Here is an 18,811-nt window from a genome sequence, read left to right as displayed (position 1 = left end):
GGTGGTATCCGGAGGGGGAGGGGGAGTAGGTATATGTTATAGCTAAACGATATTAGGTCAAATTTATTTGTTTTTTAAAGCAGAGATGCCAAAAAGTTAATCAATTTTTTAATTTAAAGCAGAGACGGTACCTTATCAAGGTGCATGGTATCCAGGGGGAGGGGGTTAGAGAAGTATTATATTTAAATGATAATATCTTGATAATGATAATATCAAATGGAAATCCTTCGACAAGAAAGAACATGGCCTAAATTTGGACCAAAAACATGACCCTAAGGAAACCCATCGAGGGTATATGCACATAATGACCCAAAGATGGCAGCATAATAGCTGTAAATAAAATTATTGTTTTAAAAGTAAAATATTAGTACAAACATCAGTTTTACTACGAAAAAAAAATTAATAAAGAGAAGTAAAAGAGAAAAAAGAGATATTAAAGGGAGCTACAATGAAGTGATGCAGTTAAAGATGGTGGACACAGGAGTCCAAATCAGATTTATACATGATTTATTATTTTATGCGAATGACAAAATTGAGAAAAGTAGACCCTTTTTGAGGGGGAGGAATCCCTAGGAAAAGATCCCCTGCGGGTAGATGTGAAAGACAGCCCTTTTCCTCGATGCACAACTGGTGGACAAGTTGTGATCCCTTTACTGAAGCCTTGTCTTTCCAGTCTTCAATATTATTTTCATCCCTCATTGCCGAGTATTATTCATTCGATTATCTTAGGGGATGGGAACCAGAAAAAAGCGATTCAAGGTTAGCTCAGATTCTTATTTAATTTTCCTGAACTCCTATCGTTTTCACAGGCCTGTGTATTTTCGGCCCTAGACTATTTGAAATTATGCCAAGGGGCAATTTACTTTTTTATTGATATGTGGGGTTGCTTCCACAGATAGAAATTAAGAGGCTAGTGCAGCCAATTTTTCACGATGGCTGGCATCATCGAAAGTGTCAGGAACTGATTCTCTGCTCCTCTCAAATGTAAATTCGTGACAGCAAGAAAATTTTTGTTTTCGATTGTGCTGTGCACAATGAATTTCTACGAATCTTGGGGACTTCAACTTTGAAAACCAAATGCGGATGTTAGACAATCTAAAACATGGTGGTCCTACAGTAGAGACGTTTCGAGGACGACCGATCCAGAGCCAAGCGGAGGAAGCACAGGCATTGGTAGAAGAGAAGATGAACAAGTTTAGTCATTTTAAGTTTGGTGCTATTTATTTTATGTCTGAGTTTCCAGCCAATCCACCGGAGATACGGGCCCTTTATCTTAGGAGGGAGGTGTTGGAACCCTTGGTCCCAGTTTGTTTAGAAAGATGTCCCTCCCAGATTCCTTTCTTTTGGCCCCTTAATTATAAATAATTCTCCTTTTATTTTGTGACGCCATTTTGGGTCCTCTTAATTGCGTAGTTGCTCAATAGACCACGAGGTATGAAATTGCGCAGTTAGGGAGGTTGACCAGTAAGTTATTAAGTCCTAGGATTGGCTGGAAAAATTCATTTACCACCCCGTACCCTATGTCACAGACACGCGGCTAGCGGAGCGGGCTGCGAGAAAGAATTCCCTTTTGAAGTTCAGTTCTTATACAGCGTGAATTGAATACAGCAAGACTTTTTTATACTATGTACTTTTTTAACTTTTCAGCCTAGGTCGAATCTAAAGAGATAGTTAGAAATCATATCGGTAACCCTTGGCTTTTAATAGTGGCCCTGGACCATTCGATCACGTTAGTAGGTACGGAACCGTTGGAGTAACCGCTGAAATCCCACTATTTTGGGCCGAAATCAATACGAATTAATATATCACGCAACTAATTAGTATTAAAAAATATAAGGCTAAAATTGCTGCGTGTCATTATGATGGACAGAGATGAGATTAACTCTACACTGAAAAGGGCGAGTGAAGCCCATAGAAAAAGAAGAGAGAGAGATAGAAAAGAAAGGGAGGAAGATATGAGACAACATATATTAAATTTAATGGAGAAATTGAGAATAGCCAGAGAACGAGATGACGAAAGAGATAGAAAAGAAAGGGAACAAAGAGAGAAAAATAGACAAGAAAGAGAAAGAAAGAGAGAAAGAGAGGATAGCTAGAGAGCAGAGAGAAGAGAATATTATGAACAAAATGGAAAAATGAAATAAGAAAAAATACCATCGTGTTCAGGAATGAAACCAGAGCTGCAGAAGCTGCAGCCATCAGAAGATTTTGGAAAAGTGGAGAACCTGCAAAAGTCACAAACATCCCACCAAGTATCATTAAACACCTTCTAACACCTATAAGAAAAGAAAGACGGTAAGAAAGACGGAACTTAGCACCCATTTTCATTATATTTTGAAGATCAAGATGCTTTATAATGGACACATCTCCAGTTACAATATTCCCATGAGTTTGATCCCCAGACGATAGAAATTATGCACAATTACAAAACGGTTTCCAATGGCTCCCGTTGTCCATTCCCTTAAGTATTGAATTATAGCTCAAAATCATATTACCCATTGCTTTTTAAAATTTATATGTTAAAATTAGACTACCATTATACACCAAATTACATGTAAGGGCATTCTTTACTCTCTGCTGGTTTAAGATTCTTGGCAAATTAATATCTTCTATTTGCTTAGAACAAAAATTAATAGACAAATATAATCTATTATCCTTATTTACAATTTTATCAGATTTATTATATTTTGAAATAAATTTTGATTTAGCTAAAATACAAACTGCATCATAAATTAATTTATTTTTTGAGTTACATGTTGTTCTACTTTTTGCAATCCAGAATACTTTTATTAAATTATTCCTTGATAACTTATTTAAAGATTTTATTAAACTCGTCATTCCATTAGTCTCAAATATGTGACCTAAATCGATTAAAAATGCATTTAAATCTAAATAATTCTTTTTATTATTTTTCCTATGTCCTCTTGATCGGTTTTTACGTTTAGTGGGGCAATTAAAAGAAGGGTGCTCAGTTAACCCATTGATACAATTAGCAACTACATTCGACATGTCTCCGTATTTCGCAACTCGATCATTTAGCCCAAAAGGATACGCGGTACCCAGGGCATGGATCCAATACTCTTCTTGTCTGCGTAATTTATTATTTTTTTCTTCTTTAGTAAAGTTTTCTAGGTCCAGATTTTCTAAAATTGTAATAGTTAGATTAGATACTGAGCAAGTACCATTATTACAATGTTGAACTAGATAATTATTAGTTTTTTCCTTGGTAATTGTAGTTTTATGTCCCGAAAATCTCTTATATATGTTGCCAATTGTTTTCGCCACATATTGTAATTGACAATTTTTACATTCTAGTAAGTAGATAATATTATTTGTTTTGCAATTTTCCTATCCAGTTCATAAACATTGAAACTTTTTATTATATAAAGTGCTTTTAACATAATTTCGAGGGATTAAGTTATCTTGACAAGGCAAACAACGACAATTACACTTACTAATATTCGGCAAACCCCTTTGATTATAATCCTTATCAATATTATTCAATTTAAAATCAGAAATTAAATAAAGCAAAAATGACAAACAATAGAATAATCAAAAAAATCACCAAAACCAAAGCCAACAGTCCACAATTAATTAGGTTACTATAACTAATAATACAAAAAAAAAAAAAAAAAAAAAAACTACCCTAAATAGAACATTTGCTTATGCTACCCTTTTAAAATATATAGTTTTTTTGTAGAAATTGATTTTAATTCAAATATTCAATTTAAAAATACATTATTAAAGTAATTTATTTAAATTACTTTTAGTTATGAAAAAAAGGAGAAAATAAAAATTCAAACTTACCGCGCCATAGCAGTGATTGTTCTTCGTTGATCCTAAAATGAAAAATAGCATTGACTAGACTTCCAATGTGCAGAAATCAACATATTACTATGTGGGTATTTCATACTATTGCTGGGATAAAATTCGCAACCAGTATATCGTAAAAATTGCATTTTAAGGAGAAAATGAGAACTAGCAAATGCGAGGCAAAACTTAATTAAAAGTGTTCTAAAAAAAAAATTAACTGAAAAACTACAGTACTTTTCTAACACAAAAACTTTCGAAGAAAAAATTTGAATAATTTCAAAAAATACAGGTTGCAAAAATTCTATACCCCCCCCCCCACCTCTTAAAAAAATGGAGATAATGAATGTGACCATATAAGGGCAATCAGCATAAAAACTTGTTAATGGTTTTAAAAATACGTTAAACATTAAAATATATGCTTAGGAAAGACCTATTTTACTGAAAAAGTGGAAAAAGACTTAATATCCTATCTAGTTTTGCGAATTAAAAAAAAAAAATACTTGTGTAAGCTATTACACAATGCTTGTATACATATATACTATATTTTTATTTTCTTTAATTTTTACTAGTGATTTAATGCAATATATAAATGTTTGACATCGAGTCAACGTATAGATATAGTTTTATTGTGAAACAATCTGTCAAGTGATTAATAATTATATATTAAGAGTAAAAAGAGGAGAAAGTAATTAAAAGTAATTAACTTTCGTTAAAAAAAAGAATACATTGATATATACGAATTTTGAGTGTTTCTTTCTACTATATATGTAGAACTATATACTTTATACTTTATCGAGGGTATATGCAAATAATGACCCAAAGATGGCAGCATAATAGCTGTAAACAAAATTATTGTTTTAAAAGTAAAATATTAGTACAAACATTAGTTTTACTAAGTAATTTTGGCATATGTAAATGAATGAAATACCTATGGTCTCTCTCCTCTCTAAGATTTCTTATTTCAATCTCCATAGCTTCTAACGCCTCTTCAATTGCTGCTATACGTTCAGGTATGCTACGCCACATCTCGATGTGAGGCTATAATGATGGTAACAAAAATTAATCAAACACATTAAAAAAATAAAGTACTTTGAGTTTCAGTTTGAATATGCCAACGTGACCACGGAATCAAATAGGGAGGAAAAACTTTCCCGGACTTGGATTATGCTGAGGATTTAAGCATCCTAGATCAAAGTATGAGCAAAATGAATGAAGTTTTAGAGGTTTTGCGAGTTCAGGGTGCTAGAATTTCTTTGAAAATTAATATTAGGAAGACTAAGTCACTAAGGCTAGGAATAAGTGAAGATGAAAAGGTGACGTTGGGTAATGAAAAGATTGATCAGGTGGGCAGCTTCGCTTACCTTGGTAATACTGTTAGTAAAGATAGTGGGAACAGTGAAAATGTTAAAAGAAGCATAGCCAAGGCTCAGGGTGTTTTTTCACAGTTAAAAAAGAGTTTGGACGAATAGGAAGATAAGTCTGCGAGCCAAGATTAGAATATTAGAAGCTACAGTGATGAAAGTGGTCAAATATGGCCCTGCAACATGAACACTCCGACAAGCAGATGAAGATTTGCTAGATGTTTTCGAGAGAAATTACTTAAGGATTGTTCTGGGTACCCAGCTGACTGATCTTACTTTGAACACTAGGCTATATGAAAAATGTGGTTCAATACCGCTCTCTGGGGCTATAAAGAAAGAAAGGATGAAGTGGCTAGGGCACGTTGTGCAGATGAAAGATGACAGATTGCCAAAGATTCTTCCTTTCGGCCAACCGTCTAGGGTTAAATGAAAAGCAGGTCGTCCCCATCTGGGGTGGGAGGACATCAAAAAGAAAGATTTAAAGGAAATGGGAACTTTGTGGGTGAGTGTAAAAAGGGAGGCTTTGAATAGGTTGGGGTGGAGGAGGAGCGTGCGTAGCTGTGCTGGCCTCAGGCGGCTTGGTGCTCCGGTGAGTTGGTAGTATTAGTAGTAGTAGTAGCAGTATTTGTAGTTTCTGGCTTTGTCTCATCAATTACTGGATTGTATGATCACTTCTTGCAGACAATAGATCTGGAAGCATATGCTTTGAAAAGGGAATAGCGGCTAATTCCACATGCAGGAGAACTGATTCGAGTGAATGCACAAAATAACAGAGATCATTCTTTATTCTGGAACTTCCTTGGGAAGTGCAAGAATTAACGCAATAGATGGCGTTTTCAGAAATTTTTTTTTTGTGTAACTTAACTAGCCTAGAGTTAAAACTTTTTGTGTGGTTACAAAACTGAAACACCTTTGGGACTCCTTTAAGGGCTCAAGATGCAACTAGTGCAAGAAATGATTTTATATTATGAAAAAGCATAAAAAAGGCATCAAATGACATTTTCACTTTCATCTTAGCTAAATTATATAGCCCACTTTAAATTTACCACAAATGGGAGGGGGGGGGGGCAAAACAAGCTACATATGTAATATTTATGGGCAAAAATTGTAATATTAACAGTGTTGATGGTGCATCCAGGAGCAGCAAAGTCTACATTTGCCACACCCAAGAAAAAAGACCTAACTCCAACTCTGATTTATATGCACATAGGGGGGGGGGAGTTTGTTACAATGGAGCTGTTGTCAGAATTTGTTAACTAGGCAACAATTATTCTACATAGCCTAGCCTATTATGAAGGAGACTCCACTCTTTGACTATTGGAAAAAATTAGTTTATAAGCTTATATAGGATGGTAATATCCAATCTCCTTATAATTAAAAATATTTTAGTCATCTAGTTGGAAAATTTGGCATATCTGTATAAGAAAAATCTAAATTTGCCAACTATTTGACTAACAACTTCTCCCCAGCAACACCTAAATTTGCCAACTAGTTGACAATAAATGTTGCCCCAGCAAAACTTTCCTTTTCCAACTAGTTGATTAATAAGTTCTCCCCAGCAAAACTTAATTTTTCTAACTAGGTCCTAGTTGACTACTAACTTTTCCCCAGCAAAACTTAATTTTGCCAACTAGCTGGAAAGAAACATTGCCCCAGAAAACAATTCATTTTCCAACTAGTCGACTAATAATAGTTAAAATTTATTCTGAATAGCATAAAATATGTTAATAACATAGGGTTTTTTTTCAAATTTAATTATTACTATTGTTACTGGATACCACCTGATGGCTAATTTGACCATGTATATAGGCCTATATACAAATCTCTGAATTAGCCAACCAACCAACCAACAACTGTTTTAAGCCTAGGAGTCCAGCTGGACATAGGGAAACATATTAAGAAAACAATTCCTACTCCATAATATGCAGAATAATCCTAGTTGACTCATTTTGCAGGGGAGAGCCTTTATCTTCACTTCTTTCCTTGTTTTTTGTTATTATTTTGTCCGACTCATAAAAACATTACGAAAATGCATATAAACAAATTTTATAAAAAGAAAAATTTATAAAAATTTTATAAAAATATTTTATAAAAATGGATGTCTTTTGCAAAGGATTAGAAGGATTAAAATTTGCTTAGGTAACTTATGTGCTCTTGGAATGCTTAGGTGTAATTGTTATTTAAAAGCAGAGTAAAAGAAAAATAAACAAGGAAAGTCCACAAGTAATAAGGTTACTCTAACTAATCATAAAAAAAAAAAAAAAAAAAAAAAAAAAAAAAAAAAAAAAAAAAAACCCTAAATAGAACATTTGCTTATGAAACCCTTTTAAAATAAGTGATAAATTCGCCAAATAATCATCAATTTCAGGTAAAACCTGGACCAGGGTTAAGGTCCGTCGGGGAGGAATTTTTGATGATTCCAACACCAGCACTAGATCCAACCTGGATTCATATTATGTTTAAGAGGTAATTACTTGGCAAAAAAAAAAAAAAAACTGTCGTCCTAATCCAGCAATTGAGACAAATGTGCACTTGAACAAGGCTTTTACCTTACCCATCTATCCAACTACCTAGGACCAAACAGTATAACCGAACCATCAACCAAATAGAAATGTCCGAATCTATGCAAAGTTGTCCTCAATAAATGTAAGTCATTGTAAATTTACCAGCAAAAGCACCTTAAATCTAGTAAAATATTTCCAAGTAGTACCTTCAATTTAGGGCTCATCAGAAGAATACCACCTGCCATAACGGGTTTCGAGGCTTTACATTCTTTACCCGGCACGGTGGAGCCTCTACCATAAGATCTATATGGTAACCCTATGTCAGGTAAAACTTGTGAAATACATGCATACTAGTCAAGCTATTAAAAATTACATACAAAAGTGTTACATACAAAAATTACATACATAATAAAATCCCAGAGGTCACTGAAAGAGACCATTCTGGAACAAATGAAGACATGTCCAGATGTATCTTTTATTGGTATCTGGAACCAATTACCAATTTAAAGATCCTCAAACTTGTTTGAAAACCCCTACAAACTCAAACATCCAAAAAAGAAACGTGCAACAGAAATTATAATAAAGGATCATTCAATATTTCTTTATAATTTTTTGTATATTTACTGAAAAGTTCATGATACATGAAACTAAATTTTTTGAATTGCCAACTAATTTTTTTGGCAGAAAAACCTCTTAAGATCAGTTTTTCGCTCAGCTTTTTACATCTATTTTTAAAATCTGTGTAATTACTGCATACCTAAATAATTGGGAATAATAAGCCGAATAAGTAATAATTGAATGTATATTACTTTCAAGAAATGGAAAATTAATTACTTCAATATTAAAATCATCCGTTTTATTATATAATCTAAAAACTAATTTATTATTATTTGAAATATTAATATTTAAATCTAAGAAATGGTCGGAGTGTCCCATCCCATAGCTAGGCTCAAGAATTAAATATTGTGGATAAATATTTTTTGAAATCTCAATAAACTCTGCACAATTTATTACTAAGAGGTCGTCCAGATATCTTTTATTATTTGAAAGGTTATATTTTACATTGCTTGGGCTATTTTTATTTATCATATATTCATATTCTAATTGACTTAAAAACAGGTCTGCTATGAATGGACTCGCATTCCCACCCATAGGAATACCTACAGTTTTTTTATATAAATTCCCATTAAATCTTATAAATGTATTAAATAGAACAAATTCCAATATATCGCATACCATATCCAAGCTATAACATCTTGAATTAATATTACTTCTAAAGAAATTCGTCCATTGGGCTTTTTTATTAAAAGTATCAATTTTCAAAAATCCTATATTAGAAAAAATAAAAGATTTATTTATCACCATTTTCAATTTTTCTAATACTAAATTTAGTGACAAATTTGTATACAGATTAGTAAAATCAAATGAATCGACTCTTTTAGCTGAAACATTCGCCAAAGAATCTATCACTTGTAACGAGTTATTAACACTCCAATTTGGATTAAAGTTAGAAAACTTTTTAGTTCCAGAGCAACATGCTTTAAATTTATTTCTGATTTCCCTTAAAATTAAAGATAGACCAGTCGCCACAATTCTGGTCGGACACCTCGCTGCCCCAGAAATAAACCGTGGTTTGGGTTGATTTTTATGAAATTTTATCATCCAATATATGAAAGAAAACTGTTTATCATTGTCATTTATTTTAATATTGAATTTTTTCAAATTCTGTCTTTTTTATTTTCAATTATAATGTTCTTATCCAGATGGGCCTTTTCGTATGTATTTGTTGTTTGTCACTCTTTTGATAAAATATCACAATAGAGTTTCTGACAAATTATGGCAAAATTATTGCTAGCTTTATCAACTGGTACAATTATAAATTCATTCTGTATATTTGCAATTGCTTGTTTCATATTGGCATTATAAAATATTGAATTTTTCACAGAATCTGTTGAATTAGTTCTATACATGCTATTTCTTACACTAGTCAAAATCAAATTTATCCAATTCTGAAATCTATCTTCAGTAATTTTCTCCTTCTTGCACCAATTATCAATAAATAAGTTTAAATCATTCTTTAATCCCCTAAGAATATCTGCTGGCCTTATGCAGTAAGAAAGACGGAACTTAGCACCCATTTTCATTATATTTTGAAGACCACAATGCTTTATAATGGACAAATCCCCCGTTACAATATGCTTATAAGTTTGATCCACATACGGTAAAAATTGCTCACAATTACAAACCGGTTTCCAATTACTCCCCCTGTCCAGTTTTCTAAGTATTGAATTATAGTTAAAAATCATTTGACCAATTGTTTTTGAAAATTTATATGTTAAAATTGGACTACCATTATACACCAAATTACATGGAAGGGCATTCTTTACTCTCCGCTGGTTTAAGAGTCTTGGCAAATTAATATCTTCTATTTGTTTAGAACAAAAATTAATAGACAAATATAATCTATTATCCTTATTTACAATTTTATCAGATTTATTATATTTTGAAATAAATTTTGATTTAGCTAAAATGCAAACTGCATAATAAATTAATTTATTTTTTGAGTTACATGTTGTTCTGCTTTTTTCAATCCAGAATACTTTTATTAAATAATTCCTTGATAATTTAATTAAAGATTTTATTAAACTAGTCATTCCATTAGTCTCAAATATGTGACCTAAATCGATTAAAAATGCATGTAAATCTAAATAATTCTTTTTATTATTTTTCATATGTCCTCTTGATTGGTTTTTACGTTTAGTGGGGCAATTAAAAGAAGGGTGCTCAGTTAACCCCATTGATACAATTAGGAACTACATTCGATAGATCTACTTATTTTCCAACTCGATCGTTTAGCCCAAAAGGATACGTGGTACCCAAAGCATGGATCCAACACTCTTCTCGTCTGCTTAAGTTATTTTTTTTCTTTTATTTAGTAAAGTTTTCTATGTCCAGATTTTCTAAAATTGTAATAGTTAGATTAGATACTGAGCAATTACCATTATTACAATGTTGAAGTAGATAATTATTAGTTTTTTCCTTGTTAATTATAGTTTTATGTCCCGAAAGTGTCTTATATATGTTGCCAATTGTTTTCGCCACATATTGTAATAGATAATTTTTACATTCTAGTAAGTCGATAATATTATTTTTTTTGAAATTTTCCTATCAATTTCATAAACATTTAAACTTTTTATTATATAATGTGATTTTAACATAATTTCGAGAGATTAATTTAGCTTGAAAAATCAAACAACGACAATTACACTTACTAATATTCGGCAAACCCTTTTGACTATAATCCTTACCAATATTATTCAATTTAAAATCAGAAATTAAATAAAGCCAAAATGACAAACAATAGAATAATCCAAAACATCTCCAAAAGCCAAGCCAATAGTCCACAAGTAATGAGGTTACTCTAACTAATCATACAAAAAAAAAAAAAACAAAAAAATAAACAAAAAAAAAACAATAAAAAAAACAAACCTACCCTAAATAGAACATTTGCTTATGCTACCCTTTTAAAATATATAGTTTTTTTGTACAAATTGATTTTAATTCAAATATTCAATTAAAAAATACATTATTAAAGTAATTTATTTAAATTACTTTAAGTTATGAAAAAAAGGAGAAAATAAAAATTCAAACTTACCCCACCATAGCACTGAAGGTTCTCGGTTGAGCCTAAAATGAAAAATAGCATTGACTAGACTTCCAATGTGCAGAAATCAACATATTACTATGTGGGTATTTCATACTATTGCTGGGATAAAATTCACAACCAGTATATTGTAAAAATTGCATTTTAAGGAGAAAATGAGAACTAGCAAATGCAGGGCAAAACTTAATTAAAAGTTTTCTAAAAAAAAAAATAGCGGAAAAACTACAGTACTTTTCTAAAAAAAAAACTTTCAAAGAAAAAATTTAAATAATTTCAAAAAATACAGATTGCACAAATTCGATACCCCCCCCCCTTAAAAAAATGGAGATAATGAATGTGACCATAGAAGGGCAATCAGCAAAAAAACTTTTGAAGGGTTTTAAAAAAACGTGAAACATTAAAATATATGCTTAGGAAAGACCTATATTACTGAAAAAGTTTAAAAATACTTGAAAAAAAAACATTATTCTTCATTTAAATAACGAATCAAAAAAAAGAGAGGGGTTCAAGTTGAATATATAGCCAGATGAAATTAAAAGGAAAATTAACTGAATGAAGTCAGTTAAACTCTGTTAGACACACTTATTGAACTTGCCGAACGAGTTTTAAACAGTAGTTAAATATCCTATCTAGTTTTGCGAATTAAAAAAAAATACTTGTGTAAGCTATTACACAATGCTTGTATACATATATACTATATTTTTATTTTCTTTAATTTTTACTAGTGATTTAATGCAATATATAAATGTTTGACATCGAGTCAACGTATAAATATAGTTTTATTGTGAAACAATCTGTCAAGTGATTAATAATTATATATTAAGAGTAAAAAGAGGAGAAAGTAATTAAAAGTAATTAACTTTCGTTAAAAAAAAAAGAATACATTGATATATACGAATTTTGAGTGTTTCTTTCTACTATATATGTAGAACTATATACTTTTATATGTATTCTAATGTGAATATTTATTTTATTACATATGTAGCTTTTTTGCCCTGGGATGCCAAATGGACACTTTTAGTGCCTTTTGGACACTTTTTCACTCTGAAGGACACCAGGACAGTATTGGATCAAAAAAGGCAGCTTTTTGAAATAAAGGACACTTTTTGGACATTTTTCCAAATCAAATGTCTTTATTTTCTTCTTTTTTTTTACTTTTTTAACTTGTACTTTACTTTTAAGCTTTGGTAATGACTTGGGGATTTTTCTTAGATGTTTTTGTGCCATGTGCAAGCACCATTTATCAATCAAATAAGACCTAAAGTCTTAACCAATGTGGTATGCTAGAACTATCAAATCCATATTTTTCTTCTATCCTACAGTTGACGTTTGTCATAAAATTGGCCATCTTCAAGGACTGACCTAATACTGGGGGCAAAGTCACCAAGGCCACTGAGAAGGCTGGAAAGAGGAAGTGAATGGCCATTCCCTGCTGGCACGAAAAGAAAAGGGCTAAATAGTACTAACTGAATAGCCTGCCTGCTGTGAATTAGAAGAAGTTTAAACTAAGTTGAGGAACTCAATATTTAGATGGTAATATAGCTAATAGATGGCAGAACTATATGGCAAATGAAGTACCCTACATCAGGGGAATGGATAGATATTTTGTTTTCCAGTCAATTTCTTTTGATAGATTAGACTTTTCTGAAGACTTTGGTACATAGGAGTTTATTACTTATGCACTGGGTCTTTTATTATTTCACAAACTTTGACAATTGGGATTTATGTCACAGTAAATTAATTCATCAGAATCATCACTTATGAACAGGTTACTCTGTTACTGGAAAAAGTGTTCTTCTTGATTTGATTTTTTTTAGACCTATCCAAAGCATTTGCCAAGGTCCCACATAATTGGCTTTGTTTTAACTTAACAGCAGCAGGAATTAACCATGAATTAGTAGACTGGCTAATGAACTTCCTGGCAGGTAGATCTTAGACTGTACAGCTCTTCACAACAGATAGCAAATGTACCTAATCCCAGCCCTATAATGTTCTAATCGGTGCTCCCCAGGGAACAGTTTTGAGACCCATATTGCTTCTTGTTTATATAAATGATATAGTTACCAAAGTCAGCAACCATTTAACCCTTTATGCTGTTGATTCAAAACTATTCGGTATACCTGATAAATCATCAGTACAACCTGAGTTGGACCCCATTCAGGCATGGACAGATTAGAAGCCACAGGCATGGCTTCTCTCTTTCAACATATCAAAATATGTCACCACTCATTTTGGTAACAATAATCCTCTGCACCAATACACTTTGAATTATAATCAGACATCATCCCCCATTCCTCTCCAAATTTTCACCAGTAGCAAAGACCTGGGAGTCACTGTGGTTAATCTTCTAAAGTTCCATGAACACTCTGCACAAACTGTTTCCAAAGCAAATTCTAGCCTTGGACTTATTAAAACAACATTTCCTAGCCAATCACATGGAATCTTCTTGAAGTTATGCAAGATGATTGTGAGACCAGTTCTTGACTTTGGAACCTGCCTTGCTGGTCCTTCTTACAAAATTGATATACAGTTGATTGAAGGTGTACAAAGGAGGGCCACCAAGAGCATCTCTGGACTTGGTGAGAAACCATACAGTGAAAGGCTATCTAACCTAAAACTCCCATATTTGACCTTCTCATGTGAGCAGTGACATCCTACTCACATATAAATTTGTCAACCAACCCCAAAATAGCTCTTTAACCAGTAACCCAACAAAAAACAAACACAAGGTCATTCTAAGAAGCTTCAGAAGATTCTATGGCCCAGAGTTAGGCATAGAATCAGACAAAACTTCTTTAGCCAAAGGGACATCAATGGTTGGAACTGTTTAAGCAAGGAGACAGTATCTTCAACATCAGCTGAAGTTTTTAAAAGGAGACTCAACAAAGAATGGGAAGCCAAACCTTTGAGATACAACTGGAGCTGCCCATCCTCTGTGTCTCATAAATAGTGATTAATATATATGTATATAAAAAAGAGTTGTGCTAGGATGCTGCTTGTCATATCCAACCAACTTGTATACTCTATCAGAAATTGACATTGTGGAGTGGTATCTACTCTAAACTACAGAAGAATGGTCCCCTTAATCATACCTATCTATTGTCACCATTACCATGTGAGCTTAAACTGCATCCATCCTAGCACACTCTTAGTCAGAAGGCATGCCAATGGGTTGTAAACACAGTCACAACCCTGTTCTTTTATATTTTGTGTAAAGAGTTTTAACTGTCATCTCAACAATGGAGAAAAACAGGGTAAAATTCTACTTTAGCTACTTTTGGCCATCTTGGAAAGGGGTTAGGTTAGGAAAATGAAACTTTCAGGGATGGGTCTATATGCCAAAATATGTCCCAGGACGGTATTTTGAAATACCTACCTCTACTCCTTCTCTCTTTGAAGGGTCCTGACATTTGATGACTTAAAAAATGTGTGTGTTATAAAAGAGAAACCTTGCAAGATAGATCTTCTGCTTAAATTCAGTACCTATGACACAATTGTTTTCAGCTTCACAACTATGCTCAATCCCAATTTATAAGGTTTTAAAGATACACAAACAAATTTCCTAAATTTTGAAGAAAAAACATTAATGTAGCTTAAAATCCTACTCAAATAACAGGAATTCATCTTCAGAAGGCAGAGAAAAAGAAACTGATAATTGAAAATTAAGGTAAACTGTTGTTTTGTCAAAATTTCAATAGGTCATGAAGGCAAATCTCAGGACCCTCTAGAGAGAGAAGGAGTAGAAGTAGGTATTTCAAAAATACCTTCCCAGGACATACTTTGCTGTAGACCTATCCCTGAAAGTTTCATTTTCCTAACCTAACCCCTCTCCAAGACAGCCAAAGTAGAATTTTACCCCAAACAGATCCAACATTGGACCTTATTTCACTCTGAAGTGCAAATTAAGGTAATTTAGATATGGCCTTATCAATCCTAACATCCTGTAACCTATCTGTGAAGAAATCTGTAATTCATGCCATTGTTTTTAGTCTAGTCTAGTCTCATAATTTTTGTATTTTTTCAGCAATAGAGGTATTGAAACCTTGTCAAATGCCTTACAAAAATCAACATAAATACAATCAAACTTTTTAGCTAAATCAGCCATCATTTGAAAATCATTGATTACTTCTATAAACTGAGTAGGCTATTATAAGAATTATTTTTCCTATTACTATTTATTTTCACTGTTTTTCTTTTCCCTCTACTCTTCCTTATCTACATTACTTCTTTGGAAGATTCACATTCATTCGATGATGTGTTTCCCTGAAGAAGAGTAGGTCTAAATGGTGATTATTTAATTATGCTTGGGCTGACATTTTAGACAGTTCAGAAATTCTGTGCCAGATTTGCCTCCTAGGCTACAGACACTTTGATATAGACTACTCTAATTAGGCCTAGGCTTTCAAATTAGTTTATATATGTTTATTTATTTCTATTTGTTTTAATAAAACCCAATTTAATTGAAAAGTCTTTCATCACTTTAACCAGACTAAGCCTGCTGCTTATGTTACATTACACTTCTTAAGGATTTATAGTAAAATAGGGATAGCCTAGCCCAAATACCATCTTTATTTTCTCCATAAGAAAACCTGTTGTTCCCAATCACTGGTGTTTTAGTAGCCTATGGGATAAGTTACCCAATCATAGAAATTCAACACTTAAGTCCAATATGAAATTTGGGAATTACTTGATAGCAATGCCTTAAATCTGATATTTATCAATTTCTTGCTTCTAAGACCTCGAGGCCAGTAACTTTTTCTGTGAGAAAATTCCTGTTCTCAAACTTATTAAAATGTTTTGCCAGTCCAGCAGTGTTGCCACTTGACCGGCACCGCTCTGCGGCGCCGGCCTTGTTGAAAAGTGGCATATACCCCCCCCCCCAATAATGTGCAAACATATAACCAAAATTGCATTCTGAACCTAAATATAACCAAATGAACTGTACCCTAACCCCTAAATATATCCAAATCAGGTATATATTTGCACACCGGGGAGGTGGGGGCAAAATTCATTTGTGATGTAAATGAAGGTTATATTTAGAAACAGAGTGCAATTTTGGTTATATATTTGCACATGAGGGGGGTGGGGGTACAGCAATATTTTTTAATGATTGAAAATGGTGAGGCAAAAATACAAAATCGCCACTGCTTTATCTATTATTTTAAAAAAATAACAGAATGAACAACAACAGGGATGAATGCTATCTATAAAAAAAAAAAACAATTTTATAGCAACAATTTCAAAAAATTTACACATTTTCTTCAAAGCAAGGCAAAATTGTAATTTTATTTTCTTTCAAGTAAGAAAAAGAGGAAAGACTTGAGGATAAAGGTTCTCCCCTTGGATAATATGTTAACTAGGATCATTATACATAATTGAAAGTAAGATTTGTCTTTTTAACATGTCACCTTATCAATAGTAACAATAGTCACTTATCAATATCAATTGTAAATTTTTACCTTTTTAGCTTTACTACAACTTTGCTCAATCCAAATTTATGAGGTTTGAAATATCTGGATATAGCCCATCTAAAAGGACATCCACCACATGGCTAATATGGGAGTAAAGTTCATTTGTGATGCAAATGGATGTTGTATTTAGATTGAGGATGCAATTCTAGGTATATATTTACACATTAGGGGAGTGGGGGTATATAGGCTATTCTGTGAATATATAGGCTCTAAGAAATTCATGAATTTCTTAGAAAAACTGGAAAAACCAGAAAAAGAAGTGAAGATAAAGGCTCTCCCCCTGCAAAATGTGTTAACTAGACTAGAATTATTGTACAAAATATGCAGTAAGAATTGTTTTCTTGATATTTCCTTTTGTCTAGCTGGACTCCTAGGCTTAAAATACTGGTTGGCTAATACGTAAATTTTTACCAAATCATATTGTTGACTTACAACTAAAGTGAATATACCACTCAATGCCTTTTTTATGCTCTTTACAAGTATAATGATCATTTTTGTCAATAAATGAATTTTACCCCCACCCCTAAACATACCAATTTGGGTTTATGTTTGCATGTTTGGGGGGAGGGGGGTAAAGTTTAAACATACCTCTTATTTACATCATAAATAAAATATAGGCCTACCTTCACCCCCTAATGTGACAATATATATTCCTACCCTGAATTGGTATATATAAGGGTGAGGGTAAAATTCATTTACCCTCATTTACCATGAGGGTAAAAATGATTATTATATTTGTAAAGAGCATAAAAAAGGCATCATGTGGTATATTCACTTTAGTTGTAAGTCATTAGGCTAATGTGAATTGGTAAAAATTTACTGGCTAATTTAAAGATTTGTATATGCTATATATACACTCAAATAAGCCATCTGGTGGTATCCTATCTAGAAACACTACTGCAACTTTTAAAGGAGCTAATTTGGTTAGAAATTAAAAGTTCTAGTACTATTTTTAAGCATCAAAAAAACAGAAGAGATCAAGTAGCCTTCCTCCCAAGCACATTCAAAAGTTGAGATACATCTAGTCAAAATTTTGTGACAGCTGTTTATTCAGAAGGGTAGACTGCTCTAGGCCTAGTTACTAATGTTTAGGGATATTGAGTAGGCCTAGTAACATAGGCCTATGTCAACCTCCCAGAATTGTGCTACTGGCTCATTATGCTTTAAAACTAGGCTAAACAAAAAGGCAATAGGCCTATATAATATTCAATAAAGTTTACCAGACCGGAAATTTTCAGGTCCCTATTGAGGGACCTGAAAATAACCTCACACCAACCACTTAACCCTACTTAGAATAATGTCTAGGAGGATATGAATATGAGAGAATGATGAATATGCCACACTTTACTAGACCCGTTTTTTAGCACTAAAGGGCTGGGCACACGTAGCTGATTTCGGGAACTGATTTCCAAATCAGCGCCGATTTTAAAAGAAATCAGCGTCGATTTGAGGTTGAAAAATTTTCTAGTTTTCGCGGCGATTTTCATCATGATCATCACCAAAAAAAATACGGATACAAACAAACAGTCAGCCAGAGATGTCTGTGGTGAAAGACTCCGCTACTGAGCTGAAAACTAAACTGAAAATTAAGTTGAGATCAATTATGCAACTATTAATAAACTCCAGTTGACTATTTGTGTCCATGATTTTTGATTTTGAAAATCTCACGCAAAATTTTTTTTTTTCTTTCAACCAATTTTTCTTACCGCTATCGTTTGTCCACTGATGCTGAAATTGGTTCCCGAAATCAGCCCAGCCCTTAAGATCTTTACTATGAAGGTCTAAATCGCGTAAAAACTTCCCAAATTCTCTTAGATAATTTTCCCAAATTTCTTTGATTATCAACGCGAATTTGGGATGTTTTGACCCGATTTAGACTGTCAGGTTAAAACTTCCCAAATTTTCGTTGAAAATTTCAACGAAATTTGGGAAAATTATCAACGAGAATTTGGGAAGTTTTGACCCGATTTAGACCTTCATACAAATCGGGTCAAAACG

General features: G+C 32.7%; 1 protein-coding gene across 1 annotated transcript; it reads right to left on the bottom strand.

The window, feature by feature from the left end:
- Window positions 1-1,884: 1,884 nt before the first annotated feature.
- On the bottom strand, window positions 1,885-18,098 carry LOC148945971 (uncharacterized). Its single transcript, XM_089097563.1, has 5 exons — window positions 18,039-18,098; window positions 11,334-11,365; window positions 4,742-4,851; window positions 3,808-3,839; window positions 1,885-2,276 (listed from the first exon to the last, which is right to left on the bottom strand). Exons 3-5 carry the CDS (start codon window positions 4,837-4,839, stop codon window positions 1,885-1,887), a joined length of 522 nt encoding a protein of 173 aa, XP_088953689.1. The 5' UTR covers window positions 4,840-4,851; window positions 11,334-11,365; window positions 18,039-18,098.
- Window positions 18,099-18,811: the final 713 nt, after the last annotated feature.

Source organism: Artemia sp. Qi Xiang Cuo, chromosome 12, assembly GCF_049724085.1.
Source record: "Artemia sp. Qi Xiang Cuo chromosome 12, ASM4972408v1, whole genome shotgun sequence".
In the NCBI taxonomy this organism is placed as follows: Eukaryota; Metazoa; Arthropoda; class Branchiopoda; order Anostraca; family Artemiidae; genus Artemia; species Artemia sp. Qi Xiang Cuo.
Note: the sequence above shows the minus strand (reverse complement) of the source record. Positions and strands in the feature narration are given on the sequence as shown.

Bases quoted from the DNA above. Each gene is read 5' to 3' on its own strand.
- LOC148945971 (XM_089097563.1), bottom strand. From the start codon at position 4,839: ATGTGGCGTAGCATACCTGAACGTATAGCAGCAATTGAAGAGGCGTTA. The intron at 3,840-4,741 runs GTATTTCATTCA...TTTTCATTTTAG, and splicing joins AGAGAGGAGAGAGACCATAG to GATCAACGAAGAACAATCAC. The intron at 2,277-3,807 runs GTAAGTTTGAAT...CTTTTCTTATAG, and splicing joins ACAATCACTGCTATGGCGCG to GTGTTAGAAGGTGTTTAATG.